Source organism: Homalodisca vitripennis, chromosome 1, assembly GCF_021130785.1.
Source record: "Homalodisca vitripennis isolate AUS2020 chromosome 1, UT_GWSS_2.1, whole genome shotgun sequence".
Taxonomy (NCBI): Eukaryota; Metazoa; Arthropoda; class Insecta; order Hemiptera; family Cicadellidae; genus Homalodisca; species Homalodisca vitripennis.
In genome coordinates, this window is record NC_060207.1 from 84,365,767 (window position 1) to 84,388,427 (window position 22,661).

The following is a 22,661-nucleotide window of genomic DNA, read 5'->3' on the forward strand; positions in this document are numbered from 1 at the left end:
ATAAAATATAAAAAAATCTAGTCCTGAGCTAAACAGTTTAATGCATGATCTCATTACCATATTATTGTTAATTCTCTTTTTAAATGTTGACTGATTTGTAGAAAAGTAAACTATTATTTATATTGGTATAATCTGACTCTTTTTAATGAAAGTTATCTCCAAATTAAGGCAAAAGTTGGAAGATGTTACAATACAGCTACTGTAGACCATAGCTGGAATGAAAAGCACAAGCTTATAGATATTGAAGCCATTGTTCCTATGTGTGAATTGTCAGAGAAATATCAAGAAAGAATATTGTACAAGGAATGTTGATTACACAAAGTATATTCAGTTTACAAAAGCAGTTTACATTATAGAGCATCACATTATTTCCCATTAGATGCCAATTATTGTTTGTGTTGAGCCTCTATAGCTTGTAAACTATTTAACCTTTATTTGTAATCAATACATATTTTTCACAAGTAAAATTTTTTTAAACTGAATATTAAATTTGGAAATATTGTTTGAAACCTTATATGGCTAAATAAAATACAGTTATCTTACTAAACATTAACAGTACATTTAAACTTATTTTCTAAAAATAAAAAAATAATTTTACAGAAGTGGAAACTGCTCCAAGAATAAAGGTTGATTCCACACCAAAGGAGTACAAGGTGAAGAAGGGAGAAGATGTGAACATTGAGGTTAAATTCACAGCATCACCAGCACCTACGGATGAATGGACCATGAACGGAACAGTCATCAAGAAAAGCAAGAGGGTTAGTAGAGTACATTTTTGAGTTAAAGTTGTAGTGAAACATCCTTCAGTTTTAGCCCAGAAAAAACATTGTTAAACTTTAAACACTTTTAACCCTTCAACACCATTGACGTGATTTCATGAATGTTGCTCTTAACACCTTGGACGTGTATACACGTTCTGACTATATTTTTTTTGCGTCTTCATGGTAACCCAGAGTGCAGTTATGTTGTGTTATTTCACGTTTGGAATCTTCACAGACTATAAAATGTAAATCAATGCCCATGTCGCTGGATGCAGATGCATCTATTTATAGGTGGGAAGGTCACGCACAGTGCTGACTATGTGTATACGCACAGTGCTAGTCATACTCCTATCACTGTGCGCTTTAATTGTAAACAATGTATTTTATTTTATACATTTATGTTTTATAAATTACAATTTATTTGCAATAAAACTAATTAAATTAAATTTTTGTTTTGCTTCTGTCCACTTTTCGTACAGCAAAGGTGCAGAAAACAAATATAGCGCAAGCAAAATTTTTAACAGTGAAACAAAATTTTGTTCTTACCCAGAAATTGTACAAAACAAATTTGTTATGCTTTTTTCACTTTCCATAAAGGTTACAAATAAAAAATAAAGCGTTTGCAAAATTTACTTAGGCTTTTTTCAATAAATGAGTGCTAAAGGGAAATTAGCCCATTTTAACACAGTGTTATACAGTTTAAGCCCTTATTCTTATGTGTAGGAATGAGAAATGTCTCACTTGAAAGGTATGATAAATACACATTCAAATGCTATTTAGTTTTTCTTATAAAGCTTGTACTTTTTGAGTATTTAAATGATGAAGTAAAAAGTTAGAGATTTCATATAAATAACCAATAATAATATCGAGAAAACTAAATTGTTTTTGGATGTGTATTAACTATATCTGTAAAATGAGACATACATTTCATATATGAAAAGCGTTCTTGTCTGGAACATATAAAAACATCTGATGTTCATCATAAATTTTGGGCATTTAAGGTGGATTATACACTGGGAGAGGAGTCTGCATGCCTCACCATCAAGAAAGTGGAAGAGTCAGATGTTGGAACATACACTCTCAGGTTGAAGAATCCTATCGGAGAAGCTTCAGCAGAGATGACATTGATAATAATGCGTAAGTTAATTTACTTTAAAAGACTGTAATCACATTCCAATTTATATGACAGGATATTTTAGTTAGTTTTTAATTTGGCAGTTTTAATAGATGAATCATTTAGATAGTATTGGTGGACATACATGTGCATTGTTTAGTTTAATTTAGAAACCGTAAACAGTATATCCTGAATATTCTTTCTTGTGAAGCAATGAGCCAGATGTCTCAAGAAGACAGAACCATGGCTACAAGCCAAAGAGGAATGTGTGGCTAGGTGTCAGTTGATGGTTGTTGGCATTGTCTGTTGACTGTTGTTTTTTAGCCAACAATCAACCAAAGCGATACTGGATAAGACATGCTAATTATAAAAACAATATTTTAATGAAACTGAAAATTAAAAAAACATTTGTAAATAACACACTTGAATGACCTCAAATAGTCATTACCTCTGTTAGAAGTGGATTTGCTCTAAGGAATTAAATTTTAGTTTATTTTGCTATATTATATAATATGTCAACTGTAATCTAGATTGAAGTCTTTTGTGGCATAATAGTGTAGGAGCTAACAGCCAATTTACATTGTATAAGCACCATTTTTTTTCCTGAAATCAATATAAGAATTTCCCATAGAAAATTTATTATCAGACATGCTAATTTTGGTGCAGGTAAAAATGGAAGGGTATTTGAAGTATACATAATTTGTTATTCAGTTTCTCATCCAATCTTTTATTACTTGACTGTGAAGAAAAGCACACTTACTATAAGTTGCTAAAATGCATTTGAAATTTTGAGTGCTGATCCTGAAATACAATACACTGAATAAAACTCTGGCTGATTTTAGTTAAAAAATTTGTTACTTTGAAGGTACGAGGGCTGTCCAGAAAACAACAGTCATTTTGAAATGGCGCCGAAATGGGAGGGACTAATGCCGTCATCTTGGCATCAGAGTGTTCCTACATTCAGTACTCAACCAGCCGTGGTAGATTGTGCATTGTGCCTATCATACTTTATATACAGTGGAATTTGGAAATAATCACTGCAATTGAAAATCCCGCCAGTTGTGAAGTGCGATCTGTGATGAGGTTTTTGTTGGCAAAAATCACCAATCTGCACAATCTTCCACGACTGGTTGTGTAATCAGTGTAGACTTATGCCATGTATTATGATGGCAGCATCTGAGTGCATATTTGGCCAGTAACATATCACTGGAAAGTAACAGTGTGTCAGATGAGAATATGTAAAATAGATCTCAACACATTGTCACATACCATCAACATACAAAACTAGGGCTTTTAAAAGCAATATTATTAGGACAAATAAAAAGACCGAAACCTTCTCAAGATGTCATAATACATTAGTAAACAATAGCATATGACAAACATTGGTGGGAGTCCCTTTTAATTGGAATAAGGGGCAAGGCAAACAAAAATAAATTACAAGCTACTCACTTACATTCTAACAATGAATTGAGTTGTTAATATATTTACATATATCACTGATAAAGTTATCAGGATGTAGCCATTGTAAAACAACATTTAAAATACCAATTATGTTATAGAACATGATCTGCATGTTTTGGGAAATTTACAGTAACTTTTATATATGTGGAACATACTCAAAGTGTTAAATTACTGAAGTTTCTGTTGAAAGTGTAAAAATGATATTGAGTATAATTAAGCTGATCTTTTAATGTGATCCACTTAACTTGTAGATTATTCCCATATACATTATGAAAGTAAATTTTCACTGGTTTTACTGTCAGTAATTTACACATCCATAAATATTATTACTTAAGTACTAAATAATCAATTTAAAATTATTTATTGGTTTATGTTTAAATTTGAAGTATTTAAAATTTACTAAGGAAATTGTAATTTTGCTTAGGCACATAATATATCATGAATACTAATTTATATTGAATATCTAGTTTTCTTCCTTTTATTTCTATCAGGAAAAAATAATGTATTTAAAATATTTCTCAGACACCATACAAAACAATTAAATATTTAAGTATTTTTCAAGTATTTGACCTGAATTTCATGCCGTCATAATCTTTATATATATATTTGTGTGTATATGGTTTCCTTCTGTTATTGTGTTATCTCTGGTATGTCCCTCTTGCAGAGGTGCCTGGGGAGCCAGGAACGCCAGACGTGTTGGAGGTGACAGACGACTCTGTCACTCTACACTGGAAGGCTCCAGAAAAGGATGGAAATGCTCCTATCATCCGATACATCCTGGAGTTCCATGACAAAGAAGAGTTTATGGAGTGAGTTATTATGCCCTAATCTAGATTATACTTTCAATTATGTTTCATAAAAATGTCAATGGGGTTTAAGCATTTTTCAAAGTTTTGATTTGTAGGAAACTCATGACAAAAATTTGACATAAATCTTCAAATTTTATAAATTAAAATTACATGACGTATCAGGTTAAATTGGACAGCAGAGACACATTTGAACCAGATTGATTGTGTAGTTTCCCTATCATCACTGTTATCCATTTTATGTCAATACACTTTTCTCTTCACTATGACACTAAGAGCAGAAATCTGCCTATTGTAGTCAGTCACCTTCATGATGGATTTTCAGGAGATTTTTTTCATTTTCTCTGACCATGACCCCAGAAACCAAAACAACCATAATCTAAAAATGTATATATATGTTTGGGATTAAGAAAAATAATGCAAGCTTGTGAACACGATAACTGCCATCATTTTTATTATATCCAGACTAAACTTGATGCACAGACATATTTGCATAGTTTGGATGGGTTCATTAGCCAAATTTAACGAATAAAACGTTTTAAAATGTCGGTCATTCGCATTTGTGCAAAATTTTTAACTCAGCTGCATTAATACCCAATACTGCCCAAAATCTATATTTTTTTTACATATTAGATAACTATTAATAACTTATAAGCCTTCACTTTTTTATATCACTTAAGATTTTAAGGTGGTGTCTGTTAAAAGTTTTTGAATTATACAATTGAACCATTATGAGTTTTTTTTATTATTCAATTAATGACTAACTATAACTAAGTCTAGCCCATATTTTTCCCCAAGAAATTGATATGGTTATAGCAATATTTGTGTTTTAATGTTTAAAGACTATGGAGTTTCTAAATGTTTGATAGTGTTACAATTATATTAACATGCCACCATTGAGAGTTATTGTCCAATCAGTGTTGTGCCAATTAAACATCTACACTAATAAATAATACGTCTTCAGTTTAACATTTTGAGATGGTGATCATGAAATCTACCTTTCTCCCAACTTAAAGCTATATTTGAATATGGAATAATTTCTTTGAATCAAAATTCAAAGGTAAAAATCTCCCTCTTGTTAATGTTACAAACAGTTTTGAAAATGGTCCTTTATGTGATGTAGCGGACAAACCCATTGTAACCATTCATGTTCGTGATGGAGAATTTTTGGCAGACCATAATGAATGAACTAACTGTTAAATCCAGATTGAAAACAAATCTAAGGCAATAGATGTTGGAAAATTATTGACATTTTAAGAAAGGACCAATAATTTATGCTATACAACTTCAATATATATATCTTCATGAATTTTCTTTCACTCTCTGATTTGATTTTGTGTTCACGGCAGAAATTTGGTTAAACCAATCTTTATCATGAATATTAAATTATTTTACAAACTATCAGAATCAAAATAGGGATAGTGAAATTTTTTGAAGAATTTGTTTGCAATGAGAAATACAGTAAATTGTTTGTTGCCTCCAGATGGCATGAGGTAAAGGAAACAATAACAGTGACAACCCACAAAGTCACCAACATGAAACATGACGCAGAGATCATGTTCCGAGTGGCTGCAGAAAACGAAGTTGGTCGAGGTCCCAACTCAAACAGTACCAAGTATGTGAGGATCTCCACCCCAGTGGCAGCTGAGCCTCCAGTCATCCAGGAACCTCTCAAGGACTCCTCCGTGGGCCTGGGCAAGAGCATCACCCTCCAGTGTGTTGTCGGTGGTACTCCTCTTCCTGAAATCAAATGGTTGGTGGTTTCTGTATAATATTATAACTATGTTTATCAAGAGTTTTTTGCTTTTTTAAATCCATTCCATTCATTACAGTAAGTATATGTGTATTATATATATATATATATGTTGGGTACAATATGTTTTACTATTGTGATTTAAATATTTTTAAGTAAATATTGTCCACAAATCTATGCTCATTTGAAAGACTCATTTTGTTAATTAGTAAATCCATTGTAGATAATAAAGACAAAGTGATACATTTAAATAATTACCACGATTTTTCAAATTTTCGCCTTAATAACAAAGTTGAGTCAAGGAAAATAATTGTAGGAAATAATAAAACTCCAAGTGATGTTTACCTGCTACACTCCTTAGTGCTTGTGTGTCACCACAACAATGAACATGCTAATAATTTTCCATTAAAAATATATGAAATTGTAATTTGGAACTGTTTGACAGCTTAAAGTTATTTTTTTAGATATACGTTGAATCAGGCAGTTACTAAAAGGCTTTTTCACTACTGAAAAAGAAATCAATAAAAGATACCTTAAATATGTGTAAATAAATAACTAGCTTTAATAGTTGTATTTCTTATACAACTGAACTTTATAGTAAAAATCTCTTGCTTGAATATTTGTCTAACCTTATAAGCCTGGTGAGAGGCGTTAAATAACATTATATGTTAAAAAACTAAGATTTGTTAGTTATTTGGTGTCCTATGGCCCATTAAAGTCTATAAATAATGAGCTTCTGTTCCATATCAAGCACAGTAAGTAAGAGGGGTTTCTAAACGTTAGACCAGTAAAATGAAGAGCCTTGTATGTGTTCAGGTTCCGAAACGGCAAGCCCCTCAAGTCAAAGAAGCAGACATTTGAGAATCGAGTTGCCTCCTTCCTGATTCCCGACTGCAACGAGTCAGCAACTGGCTCCTACAGTTGCAAGGCAACCAACTCTGCCGGTTCTGCCGAGACCAGCTGTAAACTCGTTGTCCAAGGTCAGTTATGTCCTTATTGCAAGTCTAAGGGACAATGAAATAAACAAAACGTATAAGAAATAGTTTGTGATTACTTCAGTTTTAAAATTCAAAATATCAATATATTTTAATTTTAGATTACTTTAAATTTATAACAGTATTTGTACATATATTTTGTGTGTGAACATATAATTTCAGTTTTATTAACTGAATAAATAAAAAATTATAAATTTGATTCTTTATTATGTTTGGAACAATGTTTCTTATTATGCTTGAATATACCGTAGTCTAATAAGCAACTAGGTCAAATATTAATTAGGCTGTATTTTTATGGAGGTAGTGTTTTTAACAAAACTTTTAAAAGCAAACTTGAAATTGAGTGCATTAATCAAACACTTTATAGATTGCTGGATGTGTTTTATTTGGCAGACCTAGTTGATGGTAAGGATGAGACTTTGTTGTTAGTCAGTTAATTTGGTGGTATGGTGGTCTCTACAGTTATCTCACCTTTTCCATTACACATTTTCCATTCTGTCCAGATTTTTAAGAGCTATAACAAAATTTCTGATCTATTGGCACATTTATAGTGGAAACGTGTTTTATAATATTCTATGCTGGGCTGTCTAATTCAATCAAGCTAACATGTAATATAAGTGTGAGTATTATTGTAAAATCCAAATTTTTACTTGCTCATAATTGCTGATAATGCAGGTTTTGTGATTAATTTTGCAGTGGCTTTATGTATTGTCATCAAAACATTTGATTCCATCTTACGCTTGTTTGAAAAATGTAATCGTGTTATTTCTTTATTCTGACTACCCTATGTTTGCTAACAGATATTCCCACACTGGTAGTCCCTGAGGCTGTACAGACCCAGAGGCTGAATATCGCTGCTCAATGGAAACCGGAAGTCGCGTTCAGCGGATTCCCTCGACCTGAGATCTTGTGGGAGAAGAATGGACAGGCACTGACATCGGGACAAAAGTGCAAGATCTTTGTAGATGAAAAGACAACAACAATAGCAATATACTCAGTGGAACGAGCAGACACAGCCATTTACACTGTGAGAGCAACTAACACTGCTGGCTCTGCCTCAGCTGATCTCACACTCAGGGTCATTGGTGAGTTGTTTATGTTTAGACAGTTACTACCTCATCCGTTCATATTTTCTTCTTTTCCGTTATTATTTATGGTGATATATATATTAGTCTGTTTTTGAGTCTTTCCTACAGGCTCTAACATGTGTTGAAAAATCTTTAATAGCGGTCGAATTTTCATGAAGGCTTGTCATTCAATATAAATATTTTTTTGAAATCTAGGCTAGACACATATTATTTGATTACTACCTTACAGAATTAGTTGTTAGCTCCCATGGGAGTTAAACCATGCTTAGAGGTTATCCACTAGACAGAAGATTTCCCAGAATCATGGAGCATTGGGTGTGCAGACTGTTAGTGCAATGTTACTTAAGGGGTTCTAAAATTATGTTGAAATTTAATTTACTAATTACCTGTTTATAATAAATACACACACTGTAATTGGCCATTTACACTATAACAAAGTTGGATACATAGTCTTCTTATAATGTTTATATTTACCACTATTAAAATGTCAAATTACAAGTTAAAACTCTTCTCTTCACAATCTTAAAATATTCTTGTATTATTTCAAGGGTATAAATTGAGATTTCTCTTTGAGTATCAATTAAACATTGATCAAACTAATTATTTAATTATTTCTCTTTTATATTGTCTCACTTACTGGCACTAACATTTGTCTATACTACTAATGTTTTACTAATGTAGTGTTATGTAGAGAATGGTTTTAATCCTTTTTTGGCCATTAAAATACTATGTAGGTTCTGTATTATTACTTTTTATACATGGAATAATAGAAGACCAATACTGAATATATATATATATATATATATATATATATAAACCCCGGCAGTCAACAAACGCTAGCTCCTCTTGTACATTTGTCAAAGTGGTTTTCTCCGCCAGACCTCTCATTCACCGTGACTGTGTGAAGTGTGCAACTCCCAATCTATACTGTCATCTAGTTACTTCACTAAATATCAACTAGGGTTGTTTTAAGTCTATAGAGAGCACATTATTACCATAATTTCTATCATGTTGTCACACCACCATTACCACGTAATGGCATAAATACACCATATGGCATCTTTGGTGCTTTTCATAAGTACTCTATTATAAGTGACCAAAATCATTGATTTATTTGTCCGTAAAAACAATAAAATTGTATATGGCAGGTCATAGACAATCCCCCTATTCACTATCTGAAAGTTGCTTAATGTTCCACCATCTTCTGTTTATCTCTTACAATATCGTAGATAAACGTCTCCTTTTTAAATTGGTCCATGGAAAATGAACTAATCTTTGTAAAGCTTACAGAAGTTCATGGACAATAACAGTGTGGTTTTGTCTCTTAGTTATCCTCAACAAATGGAAATTTTATTTCCTTAAAATAATAATTTAGTAACGAAGGAAATAATTACTTTTGATCATAAATGTCTTCAAAATACAATATTTAATCACCATTCTTGATAGATTGATAGATAAATGAAATATCACTGCGGTGACAACTCAAGTAACCATTTAATTTGGGTCTATATTCATTTTGTGTATTTTAACAGGAGAAAACAACCGTATTCTTTATTATGAAATTAATCTTGCGTACACATTTTAGGTGACAGTTGTGTTTTTATGTTTATCTGATTAGTTTACTAACAAAAAAATATATGGAGATCCAGACCATTCCCTTTAGAAAATATGGTATAAAGGAAATACATCAGTATTCAAAATGTTAGTTTTTAATTTCTATAATGTAGCTAAGAAAGTTGATCCATTCGAATTAAAAAAGTCTTCGCTTTGCAGACAAGCCAGGCAAACCAGAGGGGCCAATAACATTCAGCAACATCATGGCTGAATCTATTACAGTAGAATGGAAGCCACCTCTGGATGACGGAGGCCTGCAACTTACCAAGTATATCTTGGAGAAGTGCGAGGCCACCAAACTGATCTGGACTAAGGTAAGATATTGAGCTTGAGTTGGAATTTTTATTTAGCTCAGTTTATAGATGAGAAAAACATTTAAAACATTCTAGGTCAGGTCACATACCAGAAGATTATATAAAATGGTTATAATTAACATAAAATTACCATAAGACCAAAGCCATAAAAACTGGCTACTCACTTTCTGGGTGCATTAACACGTTCGCTACCAGGCGGCGCATATTTGCGCCGCCCGGGTCACCGTAACAGACCAATGTTACAAAATGTGGTTGTTCTACACAGACCGAGAATGATTGGTGTGAGACTAACCATAGACCAAGGATAAAATATTGTTGCATTGAGCTATAATTCAACAAAATAACCTAAAATGTACGTCTGTACTGTTCTTATTTGATATATTGCTAATTTGCGTAATTTTTACGGCGGCGCATATGTGGGACGCTCGGTCTATAGCATCAAAATCTTAACGTAGACCAAGCGTCCCATATATGAGCCACTATTTATTTGCTCAATTACTATAGGTTTTAGGGTAAGTTTCAATCAAACATGCATATCTTATTATGATAGTATTTTAATTCATGGTACAAAAGCTCAAACAACAGAGTCATAAATACAAGTTCATTGAATGTATTATCATACATATCTTATTAGGCTATAGGCCTACAAGAATTTTAATTTAAGAAATTAAAAAAGTAGAATATAAGAAAATAGAGTAGAAATAAAGTTTATTTTATTTCAAGGTACAAAAACATAAATGGGGTTCTTTTTACTCTACAAGACATAATACATGAGTGTTAACCCATATGTCATAACTATTTAACAAAATAAGTGAACATTTATTAAATAAGTTATTAAATTTACACTTATATTCAAAATGTTCCACGCTACATTATATTTAAGTGCTCACATATTCATAGTCTAATTATTGTGCCACTGGTTATAACAAGTTGGCATGATAGGCCATGATAGGACGTAATTTTTAAGATATCCAGAGACCAAGCGTCCCACATGTGAGCCAGACATCCCCATAGACCAATACAAAAGTATCAAGCCTCTAAAATAGACCAGTGATTTTTCATGGCAATAATAGTGGCATCCAAACAGCGGCGCAAATATGGGACGTCAGTCTATTTGAGGTGCCCCGAGCGGTGCATATTTGGGACGCCGGTGCACAGGAAGAAACCGTGCGGCTCATATTTGAGCCGGCTGGTCTGTAGGTATACGACTTTTCTTAACATGGTGGTAGCGAACGTGTTAAATTCTTCAGTATATAAACCAATTCTGAATAGAACACAAAACTTAAATCATGTCACAGTGAAGTTGTGCAAATTATCACTATATCTTAATTTCTAGTTTATGTTAATGACTTCAGTGTCTATGAACCTTCTCTGTATATATTATATGCTGAGAGTACCACTATGGTTAGTACAGGTGTGGACATTCCTAATGTTACTACACAACTAACAACATCCTTAAAATTAACAAAACATTGGTACTCTGCAAACAAACTATTAATTAATGAAGATAAAACATAGAATATAGTTTTTACATTAAGAAGTCAAATAAATAATGAGAATGTATGCTTACTTAAATCTGTAAAACTATTGGGATTTGTTCTTGGTACTAAACTAAATTAGTGTTCATGTTGACATTTACAAGAGCTGACAAGGGTGACATATTTGCTAAGAAAGCTCAAGATTTGTTCCAAATCTGATACTCTTTTAATGACATATTATGGCTTATTCCATAGCCATTTGTGTTATAGGGTTTGTCTTTGGGGGAATTCAAGTGCTGCAAAGAGAATCTTCGTTTAGAAAATAGGTTATTAGATTAATTGCTGGACTATGTACCCATTTATCTTGTAGATATACTTTTGCTAGGTTCCAGATTTTGACTCTAGCCTTTATTTATATTTTTAAAATGTTATGTATGTAAAAGAAAACCTAATGTGCCATCACTTGATATGGGAAACTGTTAATGCAACTAGGAACTTTGTACACATTATATAGCTATGGTGGAGAGGGTTTTTTCAATGTGAATTTTGAGTTTAGCTTTAGTTGAGTAAGCGGAAGGTGAACTGGAGATAAACTCAACATTCACATGGGAACTTTATGAGAAGAGGAGATTAATTTTTCAATTCATGTAAGAAAACCTACTTTCTTTGTATTTAAAATAATTCATACTCAGTACATATTGTACCTCAAAAGAAATGTAAATGAGCATTCTAATAATCCAAAATATTTTTATTAGCTGTTGTCCTTCATCTAAATAAATAAATAGTTCTATTCAACCATGACATTATGTACAATGTAGAGGAAATCACATGCAATTGATGTTATAATCAAATTTAGCTTTACAAGTAGAATTTGTTCACTAATCCAGTTGTAACTGAACAGGCCGCTGATGTTGAGCCCTCATCTACATCTTACAATGTGGAAAAACTGATAGAGAACACGGAGTACATGTTCCGTGTGTTCAGTCAGAATCCTGTTGGCACATCGGAGGCCCTGACTAGTGAACCTGTCGTCGTCAGGACAATTTACGGTAAGTAGCCAGACTGAGAAAACTTGTAGAATAATGTGTTTCATATTTTCCTTGGTTTAGAGGAGTGACAATGGTTTCAAAGTGTTCAGCATCTCACCATCTCTCTCACTCTCTCTCATCTTCTCTCAGCGTCTGTTATTTTTTCTTGTATAATTTTAATTGTAAATTCGCTGAAAATAAGTAAATGAATAGATCTAATAATTATTCAAATAAGATTTGGGTGAGCAAATGGTTAAAGAGCTATTAGAAATCATACAACAGTTGTTGATAGGGATTATTTATATTGTATTGTATTGCATCAACACCTATGTCATTAGTATCTATCTTTGGCTCAATTCACCAAACTTTTGGTGCAGACAATCCTTTTAGGTTTTGAATGTTCTGTTGGCTTTGATGAAAAAAAATTTTAAGTAACATGAGCTAAATCATATTTTCATTCTAATATTTTGAGTGATAATCATATTTAGTTTTTTGATCTCTTTTGCAATAACAATCAAATTGGGAGATTCCAATTTGTATTTGAATGCCCCTTCTTGCCACTTACTGTATGGATATATATATATATATATATATATATATATATATATATATATATATATATATATATATATATTTTACATAATGTTTGGCTGTAGTATTAAAAAGACTATTCTTGTACAATCTAGTTTTGTGAATGCATGTTTAACAGTAAACCGTCTTAATTTGTCCTATAAAATAAACACTGGAAGATTTTCATGGATTTAGATGCGTACTGTGCAAAACAAAGGTGCAAACTCAATATAGCACTTTGCAGCTATAAAATTATTGTTGCAGGCAAGCCAACTCCACCACGTGGGCCACTGGAAGCAACGGGTATGACGGAGACAGCGTGCACCATAAGCTGGCGGGAGCCGGCGGACGACGGAGGTACCCCAGTGGTGGACTATACCATTCAGCGCAAGGAGGCCAGCAAGAAGAGTTGGCAGACGCTGGCTACTGTCTCAGAGACAAGTCTCAGTATGAGCGACCTGGTGCTAAACACTGCTTATGTCTTCCGTATAACAGCTCGCAACAAGGAGGGTGAGAGTGAGCCTTACATCTCGGAGGATCCCATCATTGCCGGCAGGAGGATAAGTAAGTCCATCCTTACCAGTTCCTGTTTCTTTTTTATTCATGTTAGTCGCCTTTTGGGATAAAATAAATATTAACTGCTTATATATGCTTTAAACAGCTTCATAACATGGACAAATTAATGTTCTGTCAAAATGTAACCCTTTTGTTTTCTTAAAAGAGCTTTATTGCTTTTGATTGGTGTAAATCTATTCCTTTAAAAGCCAATGCCATTTTAGTATAATGCATATCTATTTTTCACATCCTACATGGCTTTTAAATATGAATTTTAAAACAGATTTTCTGAAAATGTCTCATACAGTATAGTATTTCATAGTTGAAATCATTTTATTTTTGTATTGAGTCTCACTCATGCAATACAAAATATATAAACATACAATATCATATTCTTCTCTTCAATTGCATTTTTTAACAACATAATTAACTTGGTTATGTTTCTGAAAGAAACCACTCTTATTGAGATTGACACAATGACGTCATTTACAATTGTATTTTTGAAATGAAACTGGTTTTTAGCATTTGAATGCCAGTATATATCTTTAGAAATAAACAAATTGATTAATAACTGTGTAGAAAATCAAAAAAACAATGAAAAAAATAAAAAGAAAGTGCTGAATATAAAATATATTAACATTTAAAATAACAGATGCAAATATTATTGATTATAAATCATACTATTATACAATCTAGAGTAATTAAAGTTTCAAGCATGATTAAACAATAAATATAAGTAATAAATTGTGTACAACATGTTTTATTGTGAAAATAATAATTAACAACTATTAATTTAGATGATTTTTATAGTTTACATTTTAACGAATAAAATTAATTGTACCAGTTAAATATATAGATGGAAAGTGAACGATGTACAAATCTAAACCACAAGAGATATGATACACTTCCTTTTTTCATTAGTATGGAAAATGGTACATCCTCATTCCTCTTTCACGATGAGCAATTAGCAAAACTTTTCCATGGTGACAATATTTCCATACAATTTATTTATTTTTACAATATGGAATTACGTTGACTGAATGATGGTTATGTAGCTTCGTATGCAATTGGATAATCTGTTGAATGCTCTAAAAGCAGAGATATTCATCAAAGCATCATCAATCATCTTAACACACACAGATGACAACAGTGTAACCAAAATAACCATTCATATCCATATTACTCATTTCAAAATTTACTTAATTTTTATACATTTGATCACTATCACTATCAATATTAGCACTTAATCTGTGCTTATTGAATCATGCTGTACACTATAGTATGAGGTTTGAACACTTTTTATAGGCGTTTGAGGTATTATTTTTACAAATAATATTTTACCAAAATGTTCATGACCAAGTTGGATTATATGGTGGGCCAAATAATAAAAAAACTACTGTATTCTTATTTAATCGAGCTACAAATTATGCTTATATTGTGTTGTAAAATGATTTTATACATGGTTTACTCATAAAAATCTGATCTTACATTTTTAAACCACTTTACAATCAAGTCACTTTTCATTAACAGTATTTCATGACAGTATATTGTTTGAAATCTCTTGAAAAACAAATTTTCTGAACTTAATCATAGTTGAAAAGTTTTACTTTTAGTTTCAATGTTGGCCAAGAATACAATGCTGTGCAACTAACGCTTATGCATTAACATATGTGCTTATTTTGCTTACATTCAGGGATGAACGAGTTGACAGAACAAGCTTTGTATGCTTTGCTTGGCATTTACCCTCCAGTCAAGCCAGGCACCTACTGTAAGTTGTATTGTGGTACACGGATAATGTGCTGTGTCTGTAATGTGTGTCGGCAGGGTGCAAGTTGCCACCACCCAATTTCTGGCAAACATCTGAATATTCTATCACCTCTTATAAACAAATATTAATTAAAATTTATTCTATCAGTTTTGGTACTAATACGTAAACAGGTTATGTTTCTCTGAGAAGAATGGTGTGAATTATAGCTAATTAAAATGTTCATATTATTTATATAATATAACAACTTGCTTGGTAAACCATTTGTATACTGTCATTGTCTTTGTGTTTTACTTTTCCAATTAAAAAAATATAAAGTTTAGTGTAAATATATTTGTTTAGTTTGTTTTCTTCTTACTAGAAGTATAAAGTTTACTGCTCCACATTAAAATGGGTAGGACTCAGACCCATACCCATTGAGTCTTATGTGATTGTAATAAGACTCACAATTTGTGAGATACTGTTCTACTTTCATAAGAAATCGAACAAAAATATGTTTAACAATGCTTTTTTTTATTCATTTATAACTCAAAACTTTAAAAAATGGAAATTTTTGGGAAAGTATATTATTATTGTAAGTCAGAGAAAAGAATGTTGAATGTTGAAATCCCAATATAACAGATTAACGAATGAAAATAATTAAAAAAATTATGTTATAAAGGTAAAATAAATGTTGAATAAAATATAATGTAATTGGAACTTCAGGATGGCGTGAAAATGACTACTCATGTGCGGTAGCCAATGGACTGAGTGTGTCTGGTTGTATGTCATTAACTTTGTAGCAAATCTGCAACAAAGCAGATCAATCGTGAAGAATAGCTGGCAATTTTTTTTAGCCCTCACAGTATATGTGAAAATTAAAACTGTTCTTAAAAAATAAATAGATAACGTTTTTTGTCTTTGCATATTTTTAGGTTGGTAAGGGTTTAAACTAAGTATTTAAAAATAATTGTACTTTTATAGCTTTAAAATAATCAGGATTATGCAAAAATCTTCATAAACCACTTTATTACTTATTTAAATGTTAAAATGTGTTTTAACACATGTATTAAAAGCATGTTGAAAATAACAAAATTGTGTAATGTTTTAACATAATATTGTGTAAATAATATCCCTTTACTATAAAATATTTATTTGAACAATATATCCTATATTTTTAAATTATAACACGTGTTTCAATGTTATTGTTATTGCTATTGTAAATGCAAGACTGCAATACAAAATTGTTAAAGAATCAATGCTTTCATTCATCATAAATGTATTTTTATTTAACCCTCCAGCTGCTATCCAGTAGATATCCGTTTTTATTGTTATTCTTTAAATGGCTATGTCTGTTGATTTAGACTGCCCACTTAACCTTATTTGTTATAGTACGTTTCAAAGCTAATTCTGCCTAATGTAACTCCTGATTAAGAAAATAGATATACATTCACAGCTCTGAGAAGCTTACTTTTGTCAAAAGACAACTTAGATAGGTTTTATAACAATCTCTAAATGTATAGTATAAGTTAGACTACATTGTCTCTTATATCTACACTGTTAGCTGATACCCGCTGCTTTGCACCACTGCTGGTTCAAGTGAACTATATTTCCGATGCCAATGTTTAGTTTGCTTTGTTGCTATGATCAAGAAAGTAAGTCAAAAAGTGTATAATTATAGCCATTTTAATGTACTTTGCTCTTGGTAATTTTTGTTATTTCATAGTTGATTTTGTTAGGTTTCCCGATCGAGAAAATATTTATTACAGATAAGAGAAGCCTACTTCTGTCAAAAGAGATCAAAGATGGGTTTTATATGAGTCTTTAAATAAAATGTCTTTATATTAAATATTTTAGAACATTTAGAGCTAGAATTGGTACATTAGTTCAAAAAGTTAGAAGGTCCAAAACATAAGACTTGGACACGAGTTCCAATGAAATTTATGCTAGCATAGTTCTTGTGGACTGCTTCAAAGGCAGTCTTCGGAGTCAAATTTGACCTTCTTATGTTTTGGACATTTTCTAAGGTAGATTAGAACTTACCTAATTGCTGAAGTCAAAAACAGTGTAAAAAACTAAAGTTAATCTTTAGACAATTTACTTACTATAAATGTAAACAAACTGAAAATAATAAACAATGTTTACACAGAACAGTTGATTACATTTGACAGGCTCATTCAATTAATATTACACATTTTTAGAGACTAAGATGGGATCTTTTGTTACTTTAAAGACCAGTGGGGCATAGCCCAGAGGTATTTTTGAAATAAGAATAGGTTTATATTCATCTCGGGAACTGAAAGAATGTCCATGCAAAATTTCAGTAGTTTACGAGTGAAAACAAAACAAACTAACAAAGGCACTTTCGCATTTGTAATCTCTATAGTTTACTGTAAATAAAATGATACCAAATATAGTTAGGATTACAGTTTATAACAATATATAAATATATTATATGTTTTTGAACTCGAAAACCATGTTTCTTGTACTACTTACAGTTTTTGCGTTAAAACTAATTTATTTCTCCAAAGACTTATACAAAACTGTAAATTTTCTGAAAGTAGACTAAATTTGTGACCTTTAGACTACTGTGGAATTTGAACTTTATATACTGAACTATATTTTTCAGGCACATCCCACCTTTTTTACATATGAAAAACAACAAAGTTTTACCACTCACCGTAAAAATTCAAATGAAAATATTTATCCTAGTTACTTATTATAATTGTATTGTTTTACTGTTTATTTTGAAAAAAATAATACAAAATACTATAAATCGATTACTAATAAATAGTTCCGGCTATAGGCTTGCAGTAATATACAAAGTTTTTACAGATTTTAGGAAAACGACTTGGCTTTTAATGAAAATATTAAGGGCAGTTGGAGGGTTAATGTTTGAAATTTTTAAGAACTTATGTTTTACAAAACAAACATTTTAACAAATAAATCCAATTATCTTTACTTCTGCTATAAAAAAATAAAATAAGATGCAGTTACTATTGAAGTTGTAACATGTACTTTTGTTGCAGCCCCACCATCTGCTCCTCTCAACTTCAATGCAATTGACATTACCAGTAAGAGTGTGACTCTACAGTGGTCTCCACCTTCCAGCACTGGCGGCACTGAACTTACTGGTAAGCTCTATACTACTGCTGCTGAAAAGTCATTGAGAATTATTTTGTTGACTTGAGGGTATCTTTTCTAGCTATATGGTGCAATGTCAGCTCTCTGTGTATTTATTCAGCTTTATGCATTAGATCAAAATGTTTATTATTGTTGAAAAGTGTTTATTATTTTCTTAAAATGTAGGCTATATAATACATACTATAGAGTTTAAATGATTTTTTCGAGTAATTGGCTTGAGCAACATATACATAAAATATTATTCAGTTATGTGAACTTGTATTTTAATGCATCTGCAGTGCATTTCTTGTTGTAAATATTTAGTAATACAAATAGGCTAAATATATCCTCAAAAGTGAAACTTTGATCTCTCCTATGAGATGATATGTATATATGGAAAAATATATATACATATGAATTTATACTTTAAATAAATAGTTAATTTATGTATGAATTGTACAACAAATGCCCATTTTAAAAGTATAGCTTGGAATTGAAAGTTAGTAATCCAAGAAAAATAATGATTTGACCAGTCTTTATCTAGTGGATATTTTTGTCCCTGATTCCATATTTGCAATGGATCTGCCATTACCTCAAGTAGATTCATTCTAGAAAAGATAAGCTCCATGGATGACAAGAAAGTAGGTGTTCAACTGAGTAAGTAAACCTCATGGAGGTCTATACATCTCCTTAATGGAGTCACAAGTTGTCATGATGGAGAACTGCTGACAGACACTGGGAGAAGAGAAAATTGTTTTAAATAGTAATTTGAAAATATTGGCAAAGAAATACTCTTTGTATGACAATCATGTTAAACATGTATAATTAAATATTTAACATTTCCATAGTTAAGTAGGCCACATTGATCCTCTTGTGCTAGCTCAAGGTGTTTTTAAGCCAATGTAATATTATGAAGGCACCACACATGGATCTGAATTGTGACATTTAAGTAGAGTCCTGCATGTTTCTTTGGGACCCATAGGGTTTACTTTTGGTAGTGAATGTATGTTGAACAGATATGAATGTTCATCACTCCATGTTGTAGGTATGTATCTCAATGGTCTTTGACCTTGGTCACCTGCAATATTGTGAGAAGAATTTCAAATATTCTACAGTTTGATCTCAACAGAAGTAATGTTTGACAGGTTACATCATATAGAATCAATACAACAACAGCAAGAAGTGGTTGAATGTCGTTACTCCGAACTCTGTTAACTTGCAGTACTGTGTGGAGAATCTAAAACATTGTACAGTTTGATCTAAGAGATGTGATGTTTGACAGGTTACATCATATAGAATCAATACAATAACAGCAAGAAGTGGTCCAAGGTCGTGACTCCGAACCCTGTTCACCTGCAGTATTGTGGGGAGAATCTAAAATATTGTATAGTTTGATCTAAGAGATGTGATGTTTGACAGGTTACACCATATAGAAGCAATACGACAACAGCAAGAAGTTGTACCGTTGGAGAATCTAAAATATTGTACCGTTTGATCTGAAGAGATGTGATGTTTGACAGATTACATCATATAGAAGCAATACGGCAACAGCAAGAAGTGGTCCAAGATCATGACTCTGGACCCTGGTCACCTGCAGTACTGTGGGGAGAATCTCAAATATAATGTACAATTTTATTTCAACAGAAGTGATGTTTGACAGGTTACATCATAGAGAAGCAATACGGCAACAGCAAGAAGTGGTCCAAGGTCGTGACTCTGGACCCTGGTCACCTGCAGTACTGTGTGGAGAATCTCAAGGAGAAATCCGAGCTATACTTCCGTATCTACGCTGAGAACTCCATCGGTCTGAGTACTGCAGCCGGCACCAGTATAATCAGCCTCAAGACACATGCCAGTTAGTAGCAACCACCTACTTTCATATCAGACAACTGTTTTCTTACCATCAGTCAATATGGCTTCATATATTATAGAGCATTATATAACATTCTTGATGTGCTTTAACAGTAAAATTGAAGACACCATAGATACAGTACATCGTATACTTCATTGTTGATTCCCTTCTCTTGTAATATCTAAAAAAAGCATATTCTTGAAGGTTTTTGTTGCTAGTCTCAAATTGGTTTTCAACTAACAAATCTCGTTTTAAAATGATTTATTTTGATTTGAATTATTATTTTACAGGATAATGATAGGAAGACTGGTGATGTTTGATACAAAAGTATGATAAAATCCTCCATGTTGTTTAGAATATATAGTTTAGTTTAAATAATTTCTTTAAAATGGTATGTCATTTTAATATTAAATTTAGCTTTAACACAAAATTTAATTGTTTACAATGTTTTTATTTTTGTTGATTTTGACATATTTTGGGATAGCAGAAATAAAAATAAATTGTCATGGGTTCTGGGAAAAGATTGTTTGTCGAATGTATGAAAATATTTATCACTATAATATTATAATGACTACAATACAAAATGTTTCAACTTAAAAATATACAGAGTTAACAATTATAACATTTTTAAATGAAATTCTAAGCAACAACTTGATAAAGTAACACAAGTGAATGCCCACAGCTGTACCCTCACCTCCCACCGATCCTCTGGAGATCCGCAGTCTGGGTCCTAACTCTATCATTGTGGAATGGGGAGTCCCTGAGACAGATGGGGGAGCTCCTCTCGAGGGCTACAAGATTGCCATCCGAGACACCAAGAAGACAATGTGGATGGAGGTGGGCCAGGTGTCAGCCGAGGTGCAGAAGCTCACTATTAAAGACTTGCAAGTAAGTGACAGTAACAGTTTGTACTTCCTGCCTCCTTTTCTTTCTTTTTAGTTTATGCTTACATCTTTCACCTGGCAGCAAGAAGATGTTATGCAATTTAGAAGTATTAAAATGATTATTATTAAATGCTCATTAGGAAAATAAGATGTGTGAATACCTTGTATTAAAACCAGGCTCAAGTGGCCAAAGTTTATTATAATTTTAGCCTATAGCGCACTTTGTAAATAATAAAATTTGACTTTTACAGGGTATACATATACTGCGTGTGTAGATTATATTTGGTAACATTTGCACAAATCTCTAGTGTTGTAATTGTGTTTCCAAACTATTAGTTATATTTAATTGTTGTGTGCTTTTTTAGGAAAATCATGAATATTTAGTAAGAATTTTCGCTCGGAATGAGGTGGGCCTCAGTGAACCGCTAGAGTCGGATGAACCGTTCCTGGTCAAGAAGCCCACAGGTAACATTCATTCATCTTCTATCACTTATTTATGATATCCTAGTTGCCAGAGTGTACAGAACTATTTTTGAAGTTTGATGGTAACCGATTGCTCGTTGGTTTGCAGGTATGGAAGAAGCGGACATCGAGGAGCGTAGTCTGCTAGAGAAGGACACACCTTCACTCAGCTTCAGTACAGAGACGACTACATCGTGGATGCGTGAAGCCGGCATGGATGCAGACATCAGTTTCTATGCCAGGGGCTCTCTGCTGCGTCGCAGCGAGTACTTCTTCCGCATCTGGTACTACGCCAAGCATTTGTTCAAGTAAACTGTGCAGAGACTGGTGGCGGACCGGCAGTCCCTGAGCCGAGTCCGACATCCGTCGCTCCACCGTCTACTCTTTTTTACTCGTACGGACCAAGACTGAATGTATACAGAATTTTTGATATTGTAAATTTTAAGGATATTTATATATATATATATATTGTTTGTAAAATATGTACGGCTACAGAGAAAGAGTCGTAGTCACGTAACTCGATGAGTCATTAGCTGTAATTAATTTTTAACTCTGAAAACCTGTGATACAAACATGATGAAACATGTGTCACACATTGAACAATGTCGTTGAACTATACCATTTGTGTGTAATATTCTGTTTTTCTCGTGTGATTTTTTAACTGAACAGCTAACCTTAGCGACAAAGAGAGAATAAAAAATATAGGTGCAAGTTAAAATAAATATGGTGTTATTGTTACCTGTTCAGATATACAATATATAATAAAGTTGTATTATAATGTTATTTTGTGAATTATTATTTTCTCCTGGTTACTGTGTCAATCATATTATTGATGAAAGATTCATAACCACCTTTAAATGCAATGATATAGACCATATAAATCTAAAAACAATGTAATTTGTCACTGGTATCTTTCTATACACAGTAATTTACACATTGATACTGCCAAGAAGCTAATTTTTCATGATTTATGACCTATAATGACTGATTTAATTGATCATGACTAAAGAATACAACAATCTAATTTGCTGTATAATTGCACTGTAAGTGGCATATTCA

General features: G+C 32.2%; 1 protein-coding gene across 1 annotated transcript in view; it reads left to right on the forward strand.

Annotated features, from left to right (window-relative positions):
- Positions 1-22,385, forward strand: part of LOC124365929 (titin-like) — a 256,928-nt gene extending 234,543 nt beyond the window's left edge. Inside the window, 15 exon segments of the mRNA XM_046822067.1 lie at positions 601-758; positions 1,763-1,898; positions 4,001-4,145; positions 5,626-5,895; positions 6,712-6,875; positions 7,691-7,975; positions 9,752-9,906; positions 12,286-12,433; positions 13,247-13,546; positions 15,231-15,305; positions 18,311-18,415; positions 20,065-20,259; positions 20,939-21,144; positions 21,506-21,605; positions 21,712-22,385. Coding sequence (XP_046678023.1) covers positions 601-758; positions 1,763-1,898; positions 4,001-4,145; positions 5,626-5,895; positions 6,712-6,875; positions 7,691-7,975; positions 9,752-9,906; positions 12,286-12,433; positions 13,247-13,546; positions 15,231-15,305; positions 18,311-18,415; positions 20,065-20,259; positions 20,939-21,144; positions 21,506-21,605; positions 21,712-21,914 — 2,645 coding nt within the window. The 3' untranslated portion in view covers positions 21,915-22,385.
- The last annotated feature ends 276 nt before the right edge of the window (positions 22,386-22,661 follow it).